The 19,367-nt window shown below is 42.3% G+C and overlaps 1 protein-coding gene across 2 annotated transcripts; it reads left to right on the top strand.

Moving 5' to 3' along the window:
- The first annotated feature begins 1,534 nt into the window (after nucleotides 1-1,534).
- On the top strand, nucleotides 1,535-19,094 carry sapcd2 (suppressor APC domain containing 2). 2 transcript variants are annotated; one of them, XM_070552328.1, is made up of 6 exons: nucleotides 1,535-2,434; nucleotides 12,746-12,879; nucleotides 15,407-15,553; nucleotides 16,425-16,526; nucleotides 18,189-18,308; nucleotides 18,399-19,094. In XM_070552328.1, the coding sequence occupies exons 1-6, from the start codon at nucleotides 1,669-1,671 to the stop codon at nucleotides 18,525-18,527; spliced, it is 1,398 nt and encodes a 465-aa protein (XP_070408429.1). In that variant the 5' UTR covers nucleotides 1,535-1,668; the 3' UTR covers nucleotides 18,528-19,094. The 2 variants fall into 2 exon arrangements, with proteins under 2 accessions (XP_070408429.1, XP_070408428.1); XM_070552327.1 differs by having other exon boundaries at nucleotides 12,746-12,885.
- Nucleotides 19,095-19,367: the final 273 nt, after the last annotated feature.

Here is a 19,367-nt window from a genome sequence, read left to right as displayed (position 1 = left end):
CTGGCTGATTCTACTCGCCAATCGAAGATGGTAGGCGTGAATTTCAGCTGGCTAATCAGTCTGTCGTGTCACCTCGGCCCCAGTTGGACTTCAGAGGAAAAAGTCTGAAAAAAAGAGTCACCTTGGAATGGAAAAATGCATATCTGACCCAGGTGTGAAACCAAATTCTGGCCTCATATCTGACTGTACTGACCCAGATGTGTAAGAGCCATATGTTTTCCTTGGGATTCCCAGAGGAGCTGGCCGAAGTGGCTGATGAAAGGGATATCTGGGCCTCTCTGCTCAGGCTGCTGCCCCATGACCCGACCCCGGATAAGTGGATGATAATGGATGGATGAATACATCGTATCGTCTCCCCTGTATTGTGATGCATGGCCAAGAAAAAGTCGCCACCAAAAAAGCTCACACACTCTAACATTTTGTTTACCTTTTTTTTGGTGGTGACTGCCAGGCAGTGAGAACAGTGTCAGATAATTTAAAGGATTTTTGAGTAACTTTAAAAAAATTTAACCCATGTTCCCCAGCTTTAAGTTGTTGCAGCTGCAGCCTGCACAGTTTCCTTAAATTAATCTGTCACCAAGAACTTATATGATTGACAAACTCAAGTGTATTTTTAATATTGCTTGGCATTTTCTGAAAAGTCTGGTCTGACAAGCACGCTAAGTAAAACTGGATTGTGCAATAATTACAAGAAACTCTTTGTGACATCTTGACAGCATCTTTGAGGTAAATTACCACCGGTACAGTCTTTACAGATGATGACTGAATAGGAGTTCATGTCTAGGCAGGTCAGAGTTAACAGTGTAGAGGTTGAGTTTCATGTGACTCATAGAAGTTATAAGATCGGAAAGCTGAATTAGATGCATAATGAAAGGTTGCGTTTAAGATGAAAACAACTGTTTGCACATTATTTTGACCAAACAGTTTAGTATAAATTGGGGCAATCTCTTAATGCAAAATAAAATAGGTATTTATTTAAATTTAAAACAAAGAGCTAATCACTAAAAACTTCGTTTTATTTGAGTTTAGGGTTAGATTTTAGATGCACATTATGAGTAACTAATATGGGAATAGTGAAATAGTAAAAAACAAACTGTAGTCATTTATAGGGCAAAATGTTTATGTAACTTCTACAATCAGAAAAGTGAGAACACAGTGAGGTGGCTGTTGGAAACCACTGGGGAAATAAATAACTGAAAATAAAGGTATTGTCACAATTATATTCTTTTTCACATTTGTTTTGAGTGTGTGTGGAGGGCAGCCCCCTTTTATTAAGCAGATGGATTTAATAACACACTGCGTTTATGAATAACGTCTCTGAGGCGTACTCGTAATAACAAAAGCACAACTCAAACTGGAACCCTCCGCTGCTCTCAGCCAATCAGCGCTGAGCTCGCGCACACCTCGCCAATGGCTGATCCCGGCGGGCCTCTCGCGCACAGCCGTTTGAGGGCGGTCCAGACTCGAGCAGCAGAAGGAAAGTATGGGTCACGGAGCTGCGGAGTTCTGATAAAGGTACCACAGTTTATCGGGAATTTTGTTCAAAGCACTTCATAAAAGTGTGTTTTAGTGACTTATTATGTAAGAAAAGCGAAGTATTTTTATAATCCGCACCGTTACATAGTGTGGTTTTTGAATGATTAATTGGAATAAAGTATCCGTAACTTAATGGCTTTGATAGCGACAGACCTGAGCTGTAAACCGAACGGGATTCATAACCGAGTTGGGTTAAGAAGAGAAGTCATTGGAGCACCTGTGGACCTCTTTGAAACGAAAGAAATGCAGCCCAGAGACGTGGAGTATTCAACAGACGGGCTGCCCAAAGCTTTCCTTCATAGTTTAAGGACCCTGTTTGACATCTTGGACGACACTGGACGAGGCTATGTTCACATCTCGGAGATTGAGAGTCGTTGGCAGGGCGCGGACACCAGTGAGCTGCCCGGCGGGGTGCTGGGCTGCCTCAGGAGGGTCACCCCACCGCATGGTTGCCTTACCTTTGAGCGGTTCGTGGCCGGGCTGCGGTACTCCATGCTCAACCCGGAGAATTGTTACCACTTCAAGGCCCAGGCTGCTGTGCACCCACAACCCCAGAAACCAGCCCCGCTGTCCACATGTGCACCACGGGTGGAGAACAAGGTCCGTCCACTGGGACCGAGCAACGTGACGAACACCCAGCAGCAGAAGCCGCAGCACCGGGCATCCTCTCTCCACAGCCGGGCTAGACAGGAGGATGGGTCTGTGTATTCCTCATGTGAACAGGCACGGTTCGGCTTCCAGAGGTCTGGTCGGAGTTTGGAACGGATCCCCGCTTCTCCAGAGATCGGAGGCTGCCCAACCGAACTGGGCTATCCCAGCAACCCAACACAACCGCATCAGAACAGGATCAGGGTGATTGAGTCGCTTGCGCTGGAGTCCTCGCAGCTCCATGAGCCATGTAAGTGTCTTAGCACAAAAGTTAAACCTGCAGGTATTTCACTCACTTGGCATCTAACAAACATTAGCAGTACTTCTTTTATTTAAATACAATTATCCAGCTTTTACTTGTTATATATTCCGTTTGAAATGTAACAAAATGGTCTGCCTTATACTTTTATAGGAAATCAAAATAACATGTCAATTGTCTTATGATCTGAATGCACCTAAATCCGAAGTTAAAGGCTAATTTCTTTGTGCACGAGGGAGCTCTTACTACCATCAATTCTCTTTAATGGTCTAATTGGATGCACTAAACCATGCTGTCTACAAATGCACATTATATGCAGTGTCTTTGCATACCAGCATTAGTTCATACAGCTAGAAGTTGTGGAAGTTTAAAAATATCCACAATGAAGGAAGAGAGTCTTTAACTGAATCTCGGTGAGGCTCAGTAGGAGTGACGTGTTGGGGGCTGACAGCTCACTGGGTATTACATCACAGTTTAAACAGGGCCTAGTTAAAGGGCCCAGTTGAACAATTGCTGTTTTAACCCCAGGCGAGGTCACATGATTGTGATGAGTTGAGGGTTTTCCTTTAGGAGAAAGTGGTCAGTTTGTCCACCAAACTATCGTTGAGTGTTGATCATTTTTTCCCAGATTTAGGTCGAAAGAGCTCCGCTGCCCCGTTGTCATCTAGCTTATGTATGCAAACCGCTGTTTTTCTGTTTCACTGTCACTGTCCTTTTCTCCCTGTCTCTCACATCCAATTATCTCAGCCAGAGTTTGTCCAAGTTTGACTCATCTTCATGAAGCCAGGCCTGTCTGGGTTTATAATAGTACACATTCTATCTCCATCTTTGTCCTGCCCTCAGGGCTTTCACTGGTGAAACCACGTGAACTCCGGCTAATGTTGGCTTTCACTCAGATATATGGAGACAGGAGCAGTAAACTGTCATTTTAGTGAAACTGGAGCCAAATGCTTTGTGTGTGTGTGTGTGTGTGTGTGTGTGTGTGTGTGTGTGTGTGTGTGTGTGTGTGTGTGTGTGTGTGTGTGTGTGTGTGTGTGTGTGTGTGTAATGCATCTGGCAAATTATATAGAGCTCCTGCAAATTTGATTTAATACCTAAGAAAATTCTCTTAATTCACAACATGCCACATATTTGTTAGAAGTGCACCATATTAATAAAATCAGCAAATATTCAGCATTGTTTTATTTGGTGAGAGGCGGGTCTGATTATTGAGATTTTTCAGGTCTGTGAATGCATTTGCAAGTAACAATAAAACATAAGACATTTTTACAGTCCAATCTAATCCACATTAACAGTAGCAGATATTCCACATGGAAGCTTTTAACTCCCAGAATCGCAATTTTCATGTGAATCCGAGAAGCAGTTTGTTTTTTAACACTTTGTATTCTGTCCATTCAGACGTTTCTTATAGTAATAATAATTAATAGTAATAATAGTAATAATTAATTTTCTGAAGTGGCCCTTGTCATTTAATACATCCTTTCATTCATGCACAAACTGCTAACTTGAAAGGGTCGCCAACTTCATCTCATCTTTAGAGAAGCAGGATTTGCTACACGCCTCATATTTTGATGTTTATGTGTTTGGCAGATGCTTTTATCCAAAGCAACGTACAATTGTTAACCTATAGGACATGTTGTGATCTGTGGGGAAACCAGAGCATGCAGAGGAAACCCGTGCATGCATGGGGAGATCATGCAACTCCACGCAGAAAGGCCACAGCCGGGTTTTGAACCTGCAACCTTCTTGCTGCAAGGCAACAGTACTCACAATTGTGCCACCACGCAGTCCTCTGAACTAAACCATCTTGTATTGGATTTTCTGGCCAGCAGTTGTTTGTGTTTTGAGGTTTCTCTATTTAGAACTAACTAGTGGGAATGTTTAAAATGTAATCACCCCCCCACTCCCCCACATTTGTGGCAGTTCTTCATTTCCTGGTTGTAAACAAGGCTCAGCATCATTCATTTTCCTGTGGTTTAACAGAAGGAAATCTGCAGCAGACAAGCATGCGGTTTGCTGCTGATGTTTTAGTAAATATTCAATTGATATCAATGTCCACTTTATTAGTTAAAGTGCGTATGGCTATAAAACTGACTTGTATAGACTCATAGAGATATAATCTCTCACGTGCAGCCGAACCGTGTTGTTTTAGCCCAGATTAGAGCACACAAGCTCAGTAAAAGCTCCTTCCATCATCAGAACTCCCCCAATCACTTTTTCTTTTACTATGGTTTGCTTTTAGGAAACCATTGGTGCTGTACCACTAAATATTATTTCTCATCAAATACCACAGAATAATACCCAAAAAACATTGCACTAAATTACATAAAAATCCTACACTCACTTCATCTACAGCAGAACAATCAGTAAAAATATTCAAACTTTACACTAAAAAGAAGAAATTTAACACAATGTGCAAATGAAATCTTAATTAGGATGGTATAAAAATGCAGATAAACAGTAGCTGAAAAGCAGTGAATGCTGGGTCTTTGTTGAGCATAAATGAGGCAGCAGTAGCTCAGGAGGTAGAGCAGGTTACCTCATCATCGGAGGGTCATGGGATTGATTCCAACTCACGCCAGGGGTATCCTGCTTTTGTGTCCTTGGGCAAGACACTTCACCCAATTTGCTTGTGTTGGTGGTGGTCAGAGGTAGCCTGGCAAGCCAGACTAAATAAATGTATTATTTAGTCTGGCAACGCTCCATTGACGGCTCTCGTTTGTGGGGCGGGTTCTACCGTTGTCTTTCAAATGATCTCCGCATGCTACTGGACAATGAATGTGACATACTCACGGCAACAGCCATCGGTAAATGAGGCGGTCCACAGTTGAAGAAGGAGAAAACACATCATTTTTCCCCCCCAAAAAAAGCCCTTAAATACATCTATCTGCTCCTGATTCTAATGAAGCCCAAGTGTTCTAATAGTCCAAAATTGATGTAAAAGCAGTTTCAAATGAGTTGTCGCCATCTTGTTTCACTCTGTTGCATCATCCCACCCACCAGGCATATAGAGTGCCCTGATTGGCCCACAAAGCGGATAAAGCTCTGTGACTTTTTCACTAAGCAGACAGAGCACTATGACTGGCCCACTATTATGGACCAATCACTAGGGCTGTCGCGGTAACCGCAAAAATGAAATATCGCAATATGAAGAAGCCCACCGCGCTGCATCATGGGCCACCGCGATTACTGAACTTGGTTCAACTCAATGATGCATGTTGAGAAGGATGGCTGCAATGGTATCAAAACGAAACGTTACTTCGCTCCTTTGGGAGCACTTTGGTTTTCAGTACATCAGCTGCTGCGCAGCCAGAGTCCTTGGCCAAGACAGAGCTGCCTCCAGCGGCAAAAATAAATAAATAAATAAACGCTCGGAGACCTGCTGAAGTCCCAGACAAGCACTGCTTCTGCAACCGTCCCGAAGAGAGTTTGAGCCGAGCTGGAGCTCACTCGCTACCTGCAGGAGGAATGCACCCACCCTAAAGAAAACCCCCCTGACATGGTGGAGCAACAACCAGGAGAGATTCCCTTTGCTCGCCAGAGTCGCACGCAAGTACGTGTGCGTTAGTGCAACGAGCGCACCATCCGAGAGGGTTTTCAGTGTTGCTGGAAATGTTGCCACCCCTCTCAGATCCTCTCTCAAACTGTATGGTTAACATGCTGGTTTTCCTTGCAGGTAACAAGGACGTGACCGAGCTATAAATCACCGTCATTCGTGTGTGTGTGAAAGTGAAATGATGCCCGGTACATGTAATTTTTTATGCTTGATTTTAAACAACTAAACAAAATGGGGACTTGTTTCTTATTTGTCAGATGCTGCAGCCAAATTTGCATTTAAAAGTTTAACCTCCTGAATTTTGTTGTTTTTAAGTTCAGTCGGACTCCAACTGTCGGAGAAACAAACGTTACTGCGATCTGTGTTGTTACTGCCCTTTGATCTGCATTCAGTAAAGTGTTATAAAAGAAGGCACGGCAATTTTTAACCTTTTTTAAATGTGTAAACATTATGTTTAGATAGTACTGCAATAAAAAAAAGTGCTGCATTAATATCGCACACCGCAATATTAAGCCACCCTGAATCACCGCAGGGGGAATTCCTCAACCGCGACAGCCCTACCAATCACAGCTCTTTATGTGTTTGAAACCCCTCTAGAGAGTTGTGATTGGCCAGCCAGAATGCTGTTAGGGGCTGCAGAGGTTCCAATGGAGCGTTCCTAGACCAAACTTTGCAAAGCAAGAATTTGGTCTAGTTCACTAGGCTAGGTCAGAGGAGTTGATGGCGCTAAATGGCAGCCTCGCCCCTGTCAGACTTCCCCAGAGCAGCTGTGGCTACATAGTCGCTTACCATCACTGGCAGTGTGTGAATGTGAGAGTGCATGAAAGCACCTTTGAGTGTCCTAAAAAGTACTACATAAATTTGATGTATTACTATTAGGGCTGCAACAACGAATCGATAAATTCGATGAAAATCGATTACTAAAAGCGTTGGCAACGAATTGCGTCATCGATTCGTTGTGTCGCACAACTCTTCCAAAAGCGCCCCCCCCCCTTCCCGCCCGCCGTTGCGCGCAGACCAGAGCAAGTCAGATCAGCGCGAGGGAGAGCCGCAGATCAGCGCGAGGGAGAGCCGCAGATCAGCGCGAGGGAGAGCCGGCAGATCAGCGCGAGGGAGAGCCGCAGATCAGCGCGAGGGAGAGCCGGCAGATCAGCGCGAGGGAGAGCCGCAGATCAGCGCGAGGGAGAGCCGGCAGATCAGCGTGAGGGAGAGCCGGTACCGGCAGATCAGCGCGAGGGAGAGCCTGCAGACTTGCGCTGCTGCGAACCGGTTCCGCATTGTTGCACAGCGATCCAGGCAGCTGCTTCCAGCGCACGGTCCATTCTCAAAGTGGCGCAACCAAAAAACTATAATTAGCACACGATTGTTCATGTCCGCACATGTTCTCTATTTTCTGTCTTATTTGTGCCTGAAGCTCGCTACTGCGGATCTCATCACCTGTGCTGTGGTGATGTCACCTCACGCAGCATCGAAAACGCGCTCTGCGCTTTTCGGTCAGGAGATCCCTTTGATCTGCTCAAAAGTAACTGATGAGGTGAAAAGGTAAGAATCCAGGCAACAGATTTTCTGGAGAATTAAGAGGAGATGCAGGAAGATGAGAGACAGACAGGACAGGAAAATAGTTCAATAAAAACAAGAAAACAAAACAAAGTGTTGAAAAGTAAAATGTAGGTAGAGTTATCTCCACTACACGTTTTTACCAGTAAAAAACAATAAGTTATACACATGTCATATTTATACATCTGATACAATTCAGATCACCTTCAAAACTCAGTCACACACCCAGGGCCGTTTCAAGACATTTTGGGGGCCAAGGCAAAATGCCCCCCCCCAATAACTGGGCTCCCCAGAAGCCTCTGTGTAATTCATGCCCTCTCCAGTAGTGTTAGTTATATGGTGTTTATAAAAGCCCCTCAGACATTACTGACATGTTCTAATATTATCAGATGAAAAACTAAATTATCAGACATGCTGTCTCATCTGCTTCTTTTTTAAACTTGCAAAAAGTAACAAAACCATTTGAAAGCCACTATTTGTGGATTCTCTGAAAGTTTCCATGGAGTGTGTGACAACTTATTTTTTCATTGATCCTATCGTCTAATCTCACAGCTGAAACAAGCATCCTTAATAATCTGTGCACAGGAAGCGTACCGATGCTGTAGTAAAACAAAAGGTATAATAATTTATTATTAATAAAACCTTGTTGCAGCACTAAAGCAGAAAAATTAGATTTTGCATTAAATATGCAAAATATTTACATATGAATTGTTTTAGAGCCCTTTAATTGGCAGAATCTGATATTAATTTAGTTCTTACAAAAAATGGGTCCCAACATGGTTTGTGTGGCGTTGCCATAGTGTGACGTCATAGGCACAGATCCCCTGTCCTCTTGTTTGGAAATGGAAATATGGTCACCCTACATTAAACAAACTGTCCACCCGGGCTTTTGCACTGCACAGAGACGCTTCGCTGCCTATGACTGAACGTCAGTTGAGAGTCAGTCTCATGCAGACTGACCAATGAAGAGAGGGCCTCAAGTTAAGACCCTCTCCTCATTGGTCAGTCCACACGAGGTGGGTCAAAGGTTACTCTGGGCGGGTTACGTGTTGTCAGGCATTCAAGTATTGAGTATATTTACTGCATATTACAGTAAAATATTCTGTATGTGACCACATTATGGTGATCCTTGGGTCGTGATGATGGAGCCCTTGAATATTGTTGCCCAGGGTACAACAAAGTGTTAATCTGGCCCTGGTTCCGCCGTCACATTCCCGCAGAAACTGGTTGATCACACCGGGGCCAGACTACTAGCATGTGGTTTTACAACCACAATGTCCTCAGAAGCAAAAACGCTTTTAAAAGGGAGGGAGGAGTCCTAACTGTTGCTGCAGGCGTGTTGTGTGAGAGTGCAGTTATATACTGGTTAATATATTTTTGGGTTCAGTTGCTTTCATGTGGCCTAATGTGAGTCTATTTGGGATCATTGGAATGATCAGCAGCATTTCTTGATGTGACTTTATGGCAGTTGCCCAGGGCATCATCGCAAGGAGGATGGCATTCATTTACTTTTGTTTTATTTGGTATTTTTTCAGTCATTTTTGGAAATAGTGATCAATTTTGATTAATTCACAGCCTATGTTTAATTACATTTAAAATAAATGTCAACAGATGAGATCAAACAAAACAGATGAGAATTGCCCTTAAGCTGTTTAACTTGGACCAAGCATTTTAGGTCACAGATAGATGTAGCTTAGGGTCTCTGTCTGTACACCTTATAAGACAATTTAGGTGATGGCATGTTGTTTTTCTGCTATTGAACTGTTTTCTAATAATGTTGTGTTAAATAAAGTGAAGGGAGAGAAATAACGTTTCCCTAGCTGTTTTTAAAAATTTCCCCATGTAATCCGATTAATCGATTAATCGTGTCGAGACCCCATCCGATTAATCGATTATCCAAATAATCGTTTGTTGCAGCCCTAATTACTATTAAATATATTTTTTAAAGACGTGTGAGAAGGTTTTTCTTTTTAAAAACAATGTCTTAAATAACATCAGAAATAACTTTTATTAAATATTTGCAGGACAATAAAGGGGCATCAGTGCAGATGCATCTGTTCCTGTTACAGACGTGAAATGTTTTGTTGTCTGACATGTTTTTAGTTTTGTGAAAAGTAATTACACACATCACTGTGTACTGAAACTGTAATTTCCCTCTGGGATTAATAAAGTATCTTTGAATTTGAACATTAAATCTACAGATTTTAATCACACAATCAAACCAGAGACAAATGAATATTGCCATAATTGATTTGCTACACTTCTGAAAAAAAAAAAAAAAATCATGTACCAGTATTAAAAGATATAACTTTCTCATTTTCACATTGAAAGTCTTTAGCGCCCTCTTGTGGTAGAAATAAACAAACCCAATACATCATGTTTTCTTCTTTTTTGTTGCTTGAATTATTATATCTTAAAAAATTTCCCAAAGTCAATAGATGATGTAAATAGTTGGCTATAGTCTACAGCAGTGGTTAACAAACATTTCAGCTTCAGACCCACTAAAAAAGCAATTTTCAAGACATGTGACCCCAGATAATTCTGATCTGACACCACAAGCAGGTTTAAAAAGCTAAATAATTCAGGGCAAAAAGAAGACTACTTTAGCTCATGTTCACTTGTATACATTTATGACAAGTCAGCTGAGTTTTTGTAACCATTATTCCAGAAATAAAGCTTGAGCAGTTTTTCAATTTTATTTTATTTCTGGAGATCATCTCAAGAACCCCTGTGTAGTTCTTGGTGACCCACAGTGGGGTCCCGACCCCAACTTTGAGAACCAGTCTACACACCCATGTAAGATTTTTAATTGCTAAAAAGATTTAAAGCTTTATTGGCATACGCACAGTGCGGAAACCTGTTTCCCTTTGCAATGAAATTCTTCATTTGTGGCCCCTCACTGGATGCCAAAAGTGTTTAGATATAAATAGATGATAATAAGATTTAAAAAAATACAAAAAAAAATTAAAATGTAAACTAAACTTTAAAGAAATGTAGACTATTCAGGGTAACCTAGTTTGTATTTGTGTCTATTAGGAGTGCACAACAATATATCAACGTTGATACTAGCATCAGTCAATGTTAACATATCAGTATTGGTCTGACGAGTAAAACTGGGCTGATTTGAACAATCGATATGTTTTTCCATCTGTTGCCATTTTTGTATCTGTTCCAGAGGGGGTAGGGGGCAATAATGCACAATTGTTTGGTTTTAGCATCTCAGAAGCATAAATTATGTAGTGTTTATTTGGGCTGGGTGATGTGGCCTAAAATTATTATACATTGAGGATTTCACCTCGATAACGATAAATGGAAGATAACTACAGGTATGTGCAGAAACAAAAGTTGTCCACTGGATGGGGCTGTTACATGTATTACGTTAAGTCACGTTTTTACGTGAGAGTTGGTACAGCTTCTTAAAGGAACATGAATGTTGCTAACCTAACCTACACACATCTTTTCATGTTTTTGTTATCAAATTTATTGACATGGGAAAAATATCTCGATAAGAGTCAGACATTTTGATAACAATACATTTTCGATTTATTGCCCTGCCCTAGTGTGCATATAATAATAATAATAGTAATTAAATTGAGAATTGTGTATTGGCAAGAATCTGGTGATACAATATATGTCATTATACAGGGGAGATTATATGATATATTGTGATACTAAAAGTCACATTTTTTTATTTGCCATTTTTTTACTCATGTAGTGCTATAGGGAGCCTAAGTCACTTCCGCATCATGGGTCCCCGGAAGAACGAAAAAATGAATGCAAGTCAATGGGGCTAAAAACGCAATTTTCTAATCCACTTGGCCTTATGCCGTGGATTGTACTGCAATTTAAATGAAAAGTAATGATGGGTGTTTCGACCATGCCAGTCACGTACTTTGAGATTTATTAGCTTGTAAATGTTTGTAATTAGCATGACTACAAACTAGAAATCGGCACGTCGCATATGTGACGTTACCACATAATCTCCTCTCCCCAATGTTGCTGCTACATACCAAATGACCAGATTTGTGGTGGTTCTTTCCTCCTGTGGGAAGTTTGCTGAACTTACAGCCCTTTACCCTCAGTTTTCTTCGTGTCTGGTTCGATGACGTTACTTTCGTGAAGCGCATTTGTAGTCCTGGACTTATTTTCACTCAAAACCTAAAAATATCGTTCACCCCCGTTAGAAAATAAGCACGTTCTTGGTATCAAAATGCGTCTTTAAAATTCACGGACATCATATGTGAAATCCACGGAACAAAACAAGCGGAATTAGAAAATAGCATTTTTAGCCCCATTGACTTGCATTCATTTTTTCATTCTTCCGGGGACCCATGGTGCAGAAGTGACTTAGGCTCCCTACAGCGAGATTTTGTTGTTCCGTTGGAATGAAGGTGGTTAGAACTGCTGCCACCTAGCAGTCAGAGTTCGAATTGCACCTTACAAAATAAATACAGCAAATGTTCACATGTAAATCTTCATTAAAAAATGTACATGCTGCTTTTTAACATCGATTCAGTATCATAACATGATAGCACACGATATATCAGTGTATCGATATTTTCTTACATTCTACTTTTATTTATATAATATTGGTAAATATCAGTTAAGCAATATTAATACTGGTTATCCATATCCTACATTTTCATATCAGTGCATCCTAGTACAAATAATCTCACACGTTAGCTGGTACGTGAAAGAGTCAGTAGTTAAATAGGAATTATACAGATTGTGCAAATAATCCCAGTATCAGACAAGAGCAGGTTAAAAGAAAATGTAAACAGTGTACTTTTAACCCTTGAGGACCCGTGGTGACACTGGTGTCAGAACATCTGTAAAATTGCTTCTTGAGTCAAATATTCAAGTTTGAAAACCCTCAGTGACATTCTATCCATACGCATATTGAAAATTATTCATTTAATTTTTTTATATTTTATGTGTTGATGTATTTATTCCAATCTGTTTTCTAGTTCAAAAGGGTTTGGGTTCTAAAGGGTCAATTTATAATATGGAAATGAAACGTCCGCGAGGAATGTTATCTGCTCAGGAGTCTGATGGCCATGAGAAAGAACGAGTTCTTTGGTCTGGATTACACACTTTTGTACCTGGGATTGTACAGGTGTCTTTGTTTGTCATCACTCTTTCATTCAGTTTGAATTCCAGATGAATTATCCCCTTCTCCTTTTGTCTAGGTGCTACAAAATCAGGTTTACCCAGATCTCAGAGTGAATCAGCAACAGGATTTACTGGTGGCTCCAGGAGACGCGGGCACAGTCGGGAAGAGCAGAGGAGGCATACCATTTCCAACGGAGTGGATTATGGGATGGTTGGTGTACGAGCACACACCCTCACCTTACACAATACCTCACTGTACTGTTGTTTTTACACTACTGGCTGGACGGAAAACTCTTCACAGCTTGTATTGAAATTCTCAGCAAAATTAACCTTGTGTTTAAGGTGTGAAAAGACTTGTGTGTGTTTGATAGAGAACAAGAAAGAAAGCTTGAACTTTCTTGTGTGGATTTACTCCCAGTTTAAGAATCACATTGTTTAGCATCTTACAGCAATAATATTTTTATTGTTGAAATGGTTTTTAGATCATTTAGTGGTGAATCAGGTAAGATGCCTCTTTGAAGACTTTAGAATCAAAGTTTTATTTATTTTTTATGCATATTGCAGTACTCTAGATGAGGTTTTAGGTGAGTGTGTTGATGGATTTACTGAGTTTTAGAGCAGAAGTTCACTGTTAAAAGATTTCCTCAGATCTCAAAAGGTCAGTTTGAATCGCAGAAGCTTGATTTTAACGGGATGAAATGATGAATGGAACTCAATAAGAGTAGAAAACATGTTTTATGAGTAGAACTCCCAGCGCAGGCTAGTGCACCTCCTATTGGCCCACACACTCCCCTCTCCTCCCACCCTCTAGCCTCTGCCTGCCCCTCCCACCATCCAGGCCTGGCCTCCTCCTGCTTTTTGTCTCTCCCCCTGCCTCATCATTCCCCACTCTTCCTAGCTCACCTCCTGTCCCTCTGTTCTTTCTGTGTTCGTGTCATCGTTTCTGTCTATTCACCTCCTGGCCTCAGTGTTTGGAGGCGGACTGATCTGATCGACTCCCCTCCTTCTCCCTCCATCCCTGCCCCCTTCCCCGTATCCCTCCCACCCTGGCCGCCTTGGCCCTGCTGCTGCCCTGATGGTAGTGAGCCGGGTCGGGCCCGGGGGCCTGGTGGAAGTAGAGGACTCGCTTGGCTCACCCGGCTCAGCCTGGACGGTGTGGGCTGCCTACACCACCGTCTTCATCCCCCTCAGCAATAGCCTCTACAGCAGCAAGGCCCTGCACTTTTTCCTCTGGGTGAGTAGGGCGAGATGGATAGAAGGATAGAGAAGGAGCAGTGGTGTTTGAGATGTTTTTGTGAGGAGGATTTCAATATTTAAGACTTTGGATCTGCTTATTTTGACAGATTCTTTGGATGGTTCAGACAATAGAGGAAATACAGGAAGTCAGAGGTTGTGATCCCTCATGTTGTTGTAATTCAGCGTGTTTCTTGGACGGGACACCAGAAGTCGATCTGTTTGTTTAGTAACAAAGGGAAACGTTTGTGGGTTTATTGCTTCATCATGGGGCTAGTGAAAAGCATTTTCACCCAAATCTGGGTCGTTGTTCTTTTAGAATTTCTTAAATAACACAACATAAAAATTATCTGATGGAAATTTAGAACCTTACTTCTGATCTGGAGCTTTCAGACAGAGTGAATTTATCCGAAAATAGAAAATTTTATGTAATTGATTCACTCAAAGTACCACATTTTTAAAACAATATGTGTTGATTTACTTCTTGTATTTTCTTTTTATATAAAATATGTCATAAAAGTTAAACATTTAGAAGTTTAATGAAACCATTGTGCATTTACCTTCCACCGTGATAAATGAGAGTTAATTAAACTTAATTAGTCCATCTCATCTGTAGCACTTTTATATGTGCATAAAGTTCTAAAGCCTGGTTTCTTTCTCATACTTTTAGTTTAACAGCACACCCGTGTGTATGTTATCTGCCCAATAATCTCTAGAAAACCACGGGGACTCACACATACAGTTTTCCCTTTAACTCCCTACTTTTTAGCTCCCTTGTTTTGTTGTCCTGCCTGTGGCTCATCAAACGCAGCCATACTCAGGGCCTCACTTTATTCTTGACAAGAACCCAGAATCCCTCATTTTGATTCTCAGTAAACAAGCTTTTTAGAGCTGGAAAGTTGTGTGACTTTTGGCCCCTAAGAGTGTACGGCTGCAGCGTGCTGGTGAGTGGAATGTGGCGAGCAGCTCGGGGTCTGAGGGATGGAGCAAAAAAGGACACACCAGGTGGCTGAATGCCAGCAGGGAGGCCTGGACTGTGGACAGCCTGGTCAGCACAACTCAATGCAGCCTTGCTAGGCTGCACACACACACCTCTCTTTCACAAATGCACACACTGGGGTGGCCATAGTTGAAGTGGGTTCGGTGTTTTCTTAGGTTACCATGACGCCGGACTCATTTCTCCTCTAAACATTGTTCAGATTGGGATGAGGGTTTGGCACCATTGTGTCGCTCTGCACAAAAGCGTGTGCTGCAGATGCCTTGTGAGCAGATACGGTTCAGACCTAAATCTATGATTCGATTGAATCTTGGCAGCATATTTGTGATGGCACGACAAACTAAAAACAACTGAATGCTTTCTCTTTTTCTCTGTGTGAAACCAGCAACTCAAACAGGCAAATCTGTTTGTGATTTAAGTTCTTAGCCTTTTCTTTTTTTTCCCTCTTCACCGTTTCACCCCTCTTCTGTCACTTCTCTTTCACTCTCTGTCTTCCCCTTAACTGCAGCTGAAGCAAATGAAAGAGCTGGAGCAGGAGAAGGATTCCCTGCTGGTGGGCCTGGAAGTGGTGGATCGGGCCCGAGAGTGGTACCAGGGCCAAATCCACAATGTCACAGAGAGACAGCGACAGATCGGACAAAGTTCTCACTGTACGGTGAGTTTCAGCACACGGGTACTTAAGCTGACAGGACACACACGAACTGAGGGATCAGACCCAAATTAAAAAACATATTTTGACAGTTTTGAGAAGATAAAGTTAAATTATTGCAGACAGTACTAGCCAAGGATTTATGTTCAGGCCGGTATGGTCCTTCTTCAACTGGCCGAAACTTAAAAACATTTACAAATATTCTAACTTGTCTCTTTAAAGAGCAAGTCACCCCCAAATAAACTTTTTTTTGCTGATAAACTAAATAAACGAGTGTCTAATCGTGCTGCAGACACGTGTCGTCAATAATTTGGCACTTCAGTGCATCTTAGTTAAAATTTAAATATTCTGCCTAAAACTGGCAGTGTTGTGCCGTTGTCAGGTAAAAACTCTGCACTGTATTTTGATTTAAATCTGCCACCGCTATTGGCTAAGAAGTATGCTATGATGTAAACTGGTACATTATGATGTCACAATGCTGTTGTGAGCCTGAGTGTGTGTGTATTTGTTAGCGGCTCCGCCCTCTCGGTCTGCCAGGCAACAGCATGTGTTGCATTTTTCAAACATGAAGTGGGAGTGGAGTTAGACTCTGGTAGGGGTTGACTTACTCTTTAAAGACAAAAACAAACTTTAGTAACATTGTTTGACAAAAAATTCCTTTAAAAAGTTCTGAAAAATAAAAATAACAAAATTCAACATCAGGCGTTTGTAAATGATCATCTAAGCATCGAAAATATACAGGAAATATACAGTCATGCAGAATTTTACACAACCGAAAACTCGGTGTATACAATCATTTTACAAGTACTCATTGTCCTTTTTCATCCTTTTCTGTCAGTTTCCTGCTCATGTTTGTGCTTTTGCTCTCTGATCTCAGGACTTCATCACAGAAGCTAGCCAGAGTCGTATGAATGTTATCATTCCCAAACTACAAGAAGTCAATCGCTGCCTTAATGACCTGATTTCCTGTCCTGGAATGGTGAGTGTTGATTCCTCCTAACATGGTTTCACTTTATTCTAAGATTTAGAAGAAATGAAATACCTATTATTAGCCTGGGCTTAAGCTTTGTTTTGTTTTTCCTACAGTTCAGACAATGGAGCGCATAGACAGGGTCAGAGAAAGTATCTGGTCTTGTTTTTGTTTATGTAACGGCATGAACTGTTTATCTCCTGGGTGTACTGAATTAAAGACTACCAAAGCAAAGTTATACTTAATAATAAGTAAATCTGAAGAGCTGAAGCACCCACCTGAGCAAAGTTTTTTTAATAGGTGCAAAATAAAAAATAAAACTACACACTAACGTTTTGATGTAAAGTGCATCTTCGTCAGAGTTGCAGCAGTGTAGTTTATCACATCAATTATATACAGGTGTTGGTGATTGGTCTAGAGGCTGGCTGTAAAAAGTCTAAATGTCATTGGTTCTGTTCATACTAGGTGGAGCTAGAATCTAAGATGCATAAATCCAGCTGCAGTAAATAAAAAAAAAGTGTGATAATGCAAATGCAAAGTTAGATCCACCCATTTTCAGCCGCTTATCTGGAGTCAGGTCGCGGGGCAGCAACCTAAGCAGAGAGGCCCAGACTTCCCTCTCCCCAGCAACTCTGCCCAACTCCTCCAGTTCCGATGATCTCCTCCAGAGGAATCCCAAGGCGTTCCCTGGCCAGCTGTGAAACGTATGGGCCATTCCCATCTGTACCGGGTCGGCCCGGGCCGGGTAGCCCCAGTCGGCCCCAGCCTGGCCCGGTTGATTCCACACATCCTTGTCTTAAGACCATGTGGGCTGATTCTACCCACCAATCAGAGGCTTGCTCTAATGGAAGGTGTGAATTTGCTGTCAGCAGTGGGCGTGTTGGCCCTGGTCGGCCTGAAGCAGACCCCCTCAAGAAGAGGGCTGAGAATGAGCCTTGGTTGGCCCGGAAAAATACCAGGCCACCCAGATATGTAAACAACCTACGCTATCTGGCCCGGGCCGACCCGGTACAGATGGGAATGGCCCAATAGTCCCCCCAGCTTGTCCTGGGTCTTCCTTTAGGTCTCCACCCGGTTGGACGTGCTGTTAAAACCTCACCAGGGAGGTGTCATCCATCCATTATCTGAATTTGCTTGTCCATGTAGGGTCACGGGAGAGCAGGTGCCGATCTCCAGCAGTCAACGGGGAAACAGGCAAGGTACACCCTGGACGGATTGCCAGTCCATTGCAGGGCAACACAGAGAGACACAGGACAAACAACCAAACACACACACACACACACACACACACACACACACACACACACACACACACACACACACTCGCAGCTAAAGACAGACCAATTAACCTTACACTCATGTTTTTGGACTGTGGGAGGAAGCCGGAGAACCAGGAGAGAACCCATGCTTGCACAAAGAGAACATGCAAGGGTCAGGATGTGAACCCAAGAGCTTATAGCTGCAGGGCAAGAGCCACTGTGCAGCCCTATGGAGAAGCCAATCACTGTTTAAAAAGCCTTGCTTACCTGAGTGCTCCAGCTCCTCTGCTTTACTCTTTGGTTGTCCTCCAGCTGTTGCAAGCACCGGTGTAGTGGATGACACGCAGAGCACCACACTTGAAATTTAATAATAAATCTGTTTTTTTCTGGCTGATTTCCTATTTTATCCCAGCCATCATTTCCCACTGGTGGGACTCAGACCGCGGTGCCGTCAGCTAACACCCAGCCTCCGGCCCCAGCGCCTCCTCAGGCCATCCAGAGACTGAAGGACCAGAACAGACTCCTCACACAGGTTCAACACAGCCGGTTGCATCTATTACATCACTTAAAGTGTCACCTTCTGTAATCCCCTCCTCTTTGTTTTTGTTTGCTGTTGTTCCAGGAGGTGACAGATAAGAGTGAGCGGATCGCTCAGCTTGAGCAGGAGAAGTCGGCCCTGATAAAGCAGCTTTTTGAAGCTCGTGCTCGCAGCACTCAGGATGCCAGCACCTTGGATTCTACTTTTATCTGAACATGGCTTCACTCCACCCAAAATCATCCTCAGCACCACATCTCTGAGAGGGATTTGTGCTTAAAAAAAGACTTGTTTACCTTAATGACAGCGATGCACGTTTTGTAGCCATGGCACGCTGACACTCTCAACTAAAACACTCCACCACGCTTCAGGAAGCATGCACTACCTGGATGTGAACTCTCGTTTCTCACATGACCCCAGAGGAAAGCCCTGCCTTCAGGTTTCCTGCAGAGGCACTCTTACTATAAAAATCTGGCTGGCTTCATGATTCCAGTCTCGGTCAGACTGGATTACAGCATCTGGAAGATCTCATCCATCTGCTAAATGACTTTATTTGTGCTCAGCTGCATAATGAACAGAACTTGATAGTGAACGAAGCTCCAATTAAGTGGCACAAAGCTGTTGGACTTTATGGAGGGGGTTGTTCGTATTGGAATGAAATGCCATAACTCTGCAAATGGAAAGCTCCACCCACTTACAGTGACCTAGGAGTTACTCTCTTTTCCAATTTGGTACTTTAATCTTTCTAAGAGAAACTTTATGAACTTCCAGTCTTTTCTTTCTATTTGATGCACATTTATTAGATTTCTTGTTTTTGCTGTGTTTTGCCCTCAAACACTAAAGCATTGCTCAAAGTGTTTTCTTTGTTTTTCATTAGCCTGTTTCATGTTGACTTAAAAAAATGTCATGTACTCATGTGATTTACAGATAATTTTTTCAAAGGAGCATCTTAATGTCTTTGATTATTACATGAATGGGTACTTATAATTAATAAAAACTTTCCCTCTCTTGTGTTTGATGTGAAACCGTCAGCATGAACTCTGGACAAAAGTTTGG

Source organism: Nothobranchius furzeri, chromosome 6, assembly GCF_043380555.1.
Source record: "Nothobranchius furzeri strain GRZ-AD chromosome 6, NfurGRZ-RIMD1, whole genome shotgun sequence".
NCBI classification, from domain to species: domain Eukaryota; kingdom Metazoa; phylum Chordata; class Actinopteri; order Cyprinodontiformes; family Nothobranchiidae; genus Nothobranchius; species Nothobranchius furzeri.
This window is presented reverse-complemented; position numbering and strand designations above follow the sequence as displayed.